This window comes from Andrena cerasifolii, chromosome 3 (assembly GCF_050908995.1).
Source record: "Andrena cerasifolii isolate SP2316 chromosome 3, iyAndCera1_principal, whole genome shotgun sequence".
In the NCBI taxonomy this organism is placed as follows: domain Eukaryota; kingdom Metazoa; phylum Arthropoda; class Insecta; order Hymenoptera; family Andrenidae; genus Andrena; species Andrena cerasifolii.
The window spans coordinates 17,304,787-17,310,224 of record NC_135120.1 but is presented as its reverse complement, the minus strand read 5'-3'; the positions used below and the strand labels follow the sequence as shown (position 1 = coordinate 17,310,224).

Sequence of the window (5,438 nt, the reverse complement as noted above, 5' to 3'; positions counted from 1 at the left end):
AGACCGTTAAACCCTTTTATGCTCAGCGTTACCGAGAAAGCTTCTCGTACTTCCAAGATATGTAAATGCTCGCGTTAACGGCGAGCAGCGGAGATCGCTCGATAAATACGAATTTGAAGAAGAAAGGTGATACTTCTCGCGTGCAATCAGGGAGTCGCCGGTGGAGGATGCAGCTTCCGATTGCAGTATAGTTCAGGAAAATTTCGAACATCGAGGAGGGGTTGATAGATTTGCGATGTTTAGACGATCCGAGGCAAGGTTGCCAGGCATTCTGGTACGCGTTCGCGCGGCTCAGTCCGTTTGGAATTTCATTAGCCGAGGGAAATTCCGCAACAGCGTCGAGATCAGCTCGAGGATACTCGCTAATTAGCCTTTGTATTTTTCTAGGCGATAATTTACCCTGTTCTCCCCGCAACGCGTGCCCTCGGCGGGTGGTTTGCTCGCTGACACGCAACCCTTTCCCGGAATGGCGCACCTCAGGTACTCGCAGCTCTGAAAATGAAACGCGATCGTATTAACGGGGGGATAGTAAGGGGGCCGGTTTCGTGCCGATTGCGATATCGCGAAACGATATCCCGGCTACGGGCGTTCCTTATCTGAGCGATACACGATGCAACGTATACGTATTCCTAAAAGGATAAGGCAGACCTCTGGGTGAAGGTAGAAGGTTGGCCTGCCGTGCGGCAGATGGTGCCTGTTTACGGACGGTCTGTGTCTACTTGCCACGTCTACTTGCTCTGATCGGGACCGAGAACGCCCTAAGTTGCTTTGCAAGCACGACGGAAGCTTAGAGTATCTCCAAACTTATGCCAGATTAGCAGTTGCATCTGAACTTTCAGAATGCGTACAAGGGAACATATCGAACCCACACACGTCGACAAGGGCGGATCCAGAGGAGGGCGATAGGGGCGATCGCCCCCCCCCCCAAGAGTAATAAAATAGAAAAATATTATGACACTGTATATTATTCGGTATAAATAATTAATGTGAATTTAATTATTTAGGTTATAATATCAAATAGAAATATTAAAATATAAATTACAAGCAAATTTTAAATATTGTAAAAGAAGGTTCAAAAATGTACTTAGGTACTTTTACATATTTCGCCCCCTCCAAGAAGGGCTCCTGAATCCGCCACTGCACGTCGATTTTTACGAGACTCTGCGGATTTGCAGAATAGTGAAGAATATTATGACACGTGCTTTTTGTTATCGGCGATCATACATGTTGAAGGGGTGAAAAGAACCCTTAAAGTCGGGGGTCGAAAACATATTTTCTGAATTTTTTTTAAAAACTCAGCAGGGGTTGGATTCGTATTTAAAAAATACACACACTTAAGAAACCAATTTGTCCCACGCCTAATAGTTCCCGAGATATTCCAGAAATTTGTTTTCAACTGCTACTTTAGGAGATGTTTTTACCTCTCACGATGCTACAAATCTGCAGAGTCTTATCAAAACCGGCGATTGGAATAGTTTGGGATCCTTGAAAGAGGCTTTCTTCCTACCGAGCTTAACATCTATTTTCAGATGGAACGCTCGCAAATTTCACACCCTGTAAATTCCTTCCGTTCTCCCCAAGCTGCGTAAACATTTAACAGTAAAAAGAGGGAAGAATAAGTTTGCGTTCGCGCGTGCTACATAATAGCACGTTAAAAGGGAAAGGAGGCACATAATGTTCCTCTCTCGCATCTCAAGCAATTTCACGGTGACGCGTAGTAAAAATGTCGACACACGGCCGTGGAAGTAATTTTTTTACCCGTCAACGTAAACACTGGGACAAATTTAACTAATTCCGTATGCACGGGGGTGCTTAATTAACGCGGCGAAGTCGTCGGACAAAGCTGAAAGTGTTTGCAGCTGCCGCTTTACAGCGGTGGGGCGGGGCGGCGACTCTTACAAATATGAATAACTTAATGGACAAATGGAATGCATTAACGAAACCGCGCCATTCGCTGCGATTACGGGGGAACTTTGTCCCGCGACGGAAAAAAGCGACTCTTTGTTCCGTTCGCGTGCAAATATCGTCGGAAACAATAACGGCCCCTGACTGAACCGTTTATTATGTCCTACGGAAAACAATGGCGCTCGATAAATAAACAAGCCGTCCCTCGAATTTTCATTAAGTTCATTAGCGCCGCGCCCCGGCAGCCTACGTTATCCAGTTTAACTATAAAATTACAGCAGCATGTTTGTCCGCCATCAACGATTACGGGTGACAAAATAACGAGGATGTTCGAGCGGGCCAACAACGATTCGGCTCGCGATGCCGAAGCCGCCCTCTCGTTAAATCTACCAACTGCTGGGCATAGACTCGTCAGCTGTTATAAAACTCGTGAAAATGGTAATTCCGACCCTGCAAGACGGAGATTAACAGGTTGCGGGGGGAGGGGACGCGGCGTAATTCGTTCCCGCAGCTATGTTTATCGGAACGGCGAAATTGTTCGCCCCCCGCGAACGTTTTAATTTTCACCTCTAGCAGGTCCCCGCGAGGGCGCATATTTTCTTCGTCGCTGCGAAATATGACGGAAACATAAAGGATATGGAGCTGCACGTCGGTTGCATGATATTGCGGAGAAAATAAGGCCGAGGATGAGACGCCTGGTGTAATATTCCGGCGAAAATTGCAATAGGATATAAACCAGAGTGTCGCTAGAAAAGTGGTTAGCGCTCAATGCTCAGCTTGCTTACGATTCCCAGCTCGCATTGCCGCGCATCCTGATTGTAATGAAGTCGGCACTGATCATCCCCGTCGTACATCACCCCTGGAAGCAGGTCCGCGGTAGGGATGTCGAAATTTTGGGGTTCGTCTTGCAAGCAGGACCCCAGACCTGCCCTGCAACAAGAACGCATAAGAGGGCCATAAATGGAAGTCGAACGGTTCGAAGGGAAGCGATTAAATTGGACCAGCATTCGTTCCTTTAAAACGAATGAAAGCGAAGGCAATCTAAAGCGGACCTATGGCTATGGATTGCGGTTCCTTACTCGATGTACGATTGCAGAGACTTCCTCGAGCACTTGGACCACCTTTTCGTGACGTAGACGCATCCAGGCTGCATGACTGTGGTCTCGATGTACCCTTTTCCATGGTGAATAATGCCTGGGCAACCGTTTTCCTCCTCGATGTCATGCGACATGCCCAATCTGTGAATGGGGATCGAAGCAGGGCGTTTCAACGCTATTCCGAGGACTTGTAAAACATAAATTCTAGAGAAGGCGTTGTTCGATGTAAACGAGAGAATAATCAAGGTATTACGTGTGCCCGATGTGATGAGCTATGTGGTATCCTGTCTCTAAACCGACGTCCCTGACAACTGCAGCGCCTTTCAGAGGATCGCAAGTGCCAGCGATCGTGGACGTGCCAGTGAAACCACAGAGGCTTGGTGATTCGCAGATATTAGTCCTGACGATTCGATTGATCGTTAAGAATCGTTCGAGGCTCTCTGGGATTCGCGTGATATTGATTCGAGTACAACGTACTTTGCCATCAAAATAGCACAGTCATGGTGGTTGGGGTGGGAATCGTCGCCTGGATTGATCATTCGTTGCCATTCTTGGAAGCGTCTTAGCGTTCTCTCCGCGTCCCCGTTTGTTGCTAGGTCCATCTATCCGATTCAACATTAAGAATATCACTATCAACGAGCAGTCACATAGGAACTATAGAAGCCCATGCTATTCTGAGGCTGGATGTGTCAAGTACTTTTCCCAAATGTGACTTACACTTGGAAATTAACAATTTGATCCTTAACCGGTGACGTGGAGTCTGGAAGAATCCTGCAGAATTATTTCCCCAATAATTTCCTTCTTTTCATTCGCCCTTGTTTTAGAATATGTCGCGCCATGAAGACAACTCTCACAAGGAGAGTATTTTAGGTGTCCGCCTCCGATCATTTTGACTTTTGGATATGTTACACAGGACCGAAAAATAAGAAATACGTGTTTTTTTATTTTTCCCCGTTTTCATATTTGGGGGGTGAAAACTGCGTTCAAAGTTAGGGTTGAAAAATCATTTTTGTGGATTTTTGAAAATCTGGTGAGTCAGTCATATTTCGCCTTCAAAGACACAAAATTCGTCCATTGACACTATTTCCCTATCTCTAATAGTTCTCGAGATATTCCACAAAAATGATTTTTCAACCCTAACTTCGAACGCAGTTTTCACCCCCCAAATATGAAAACGGGGGAAAATAAAAAAACACGTATTTCTTATTTTTCGGTCCTCTATAACATATCTAAAAATCAAAATGATCGGAGGCGGACACCTAAAATACTCTCCTTGTCAGTGGTTTTGAACAGAATATGCAAAAGTGTATTTTCAAATATGGAATAAAGTCGGTAAAAACTCCAGTAGGTATATGTTAAAAATAAATTTAGGTTTGACAATGTGAGATTATAATTAAAGAGGAGTCTGCGAGACACCACGTTATCGTTTATGCCACAAAGTGGGGCGTCACCGGTTGGGGGTTAAAAGAAATTATGAGAAGTCGTGGAAAATACCTCGTCCTCTTGGATTTGCAGTCTTATAACCCTAACAACGCTCAATTCCATCAGCACTCCTAAGCTGACATCGCGCAGCAGACCTGCAGCCTGAAAGAAGATTTACCCCTGTGTCGGGCGTTCAATAATATGAGCGCGGATAAATTGCCTGTCAAGCCTTTGTCTCGAGCAGGAAGCAATGGAAAATGCAGATCGAAGAAAGTGACTACCATATTGAGCAGCGTGAGCGCATAATTCTCCAGGTCGAAGTCGCTGTGACAATCGAGAACGGCTCTGTCGACTACCAGCAGCAGCTCCAGAGCGTAGGAGTTGGCGGGCTGCTCCTTAGGCGACTGCCTTTTCTGCAAACTGAAAGCGCGCTTGGCAATGGTTTCGACCATATTGCCGGTGACATTACAGAGAATCTCGGCGTTCGTTCCGGATTCGTCCGGCCTCTTTTTGTAGACGACGTGCGGGTGCTCCGCTTCTTTGGTGAAGTCGTGACCCGCCAACGGCTCGATCGTGTACCACGATCGTTTCGTTCTAATGTATCCGGCCTGGAGATGAGAACACCGAGATTCCTCTCAGTCAGATTTATCTTACGGTTCGGAGCTGCACGTGATATTTGTTCGGGTCGTTTGAAAGCCTTATCCGGGAGACTGGCTCCCGTAATCGATTTAAAATGTTGCTCCCTTGTTTCCATTTCCGGCGAGGCCTTTCGGGACGCTCCCTCTGGTCTCTCTGTTCGCCCGTCTACCACCATTCCCTACTTGACGGCTCTCGATCGTCGCATTATAGAGTAAAACCGCGAGGAATTTCGAACGTGACGCGTTCGAGCGCTTCGGCGGTCAGAATGCAGTAGCAACGGGACGTTCCTCGGGGTTTCAAACGACTAACCGACGGAAAACGAGAGTGACTTTGTACTAACAAGGCCGTAGCAAGTGGACAGGGCGCTTTTCTCTG

The 5,438-nt window shown here is 46.5% G+C and overlaps 1 protein-coding gene across 1 annotated transcript; it reads right to left on the bottom strand.

Moving 5' to 3' along the window:
- Positions 1-366: 366 nt before the first annotated feature.
- LOC143367284 (A disintegrin and metalloproteinase with thrombospondin motifs 12) lies at positions 367-5,238 on the bottom strand. The gene is made up of 8 exons (XM_076808921.1): positions 5,233-5,238; positions 4,706-5,032; positions 4,497-4,586; positions 3,480-3,604; positions 3,256-3,402; positions 2,985-3,143; positions 2,691-2,835; positions 367-492 (listed from the first exon to the last, which is right to left on the bottom strand). Exons 1-8 carry the CDS (start codon positions 5,236-5,238, stop codon positions 367-369), a joined length of 1,125 nt encoding a protein of 374 aa, XP_076665036.1.
- Between the last annotated feature and the right edge of the window lie 200 nt (positions 5,239-5,438).

Excerpts from the sequence above, each read along its gene's own strand:
- LOC143367284 (XM_076808921.1), bottom strand. Across the intron at positions 4,587-4,705 it reads CGCTCACGCTGCTCAATATG|GCTGCAGGTCTGCTGCGCGA; the intron begins GTAGTCACTTTC and ends ATCTTCTTTCAG. Across the intron at positions 3,605-4,496 it reads TGCAAATCCAAGAGGACGAG|ATGGACCTAGCAACAAACGG; the intron begins GTATTTTCCACG and ends TGAATCGGATAG.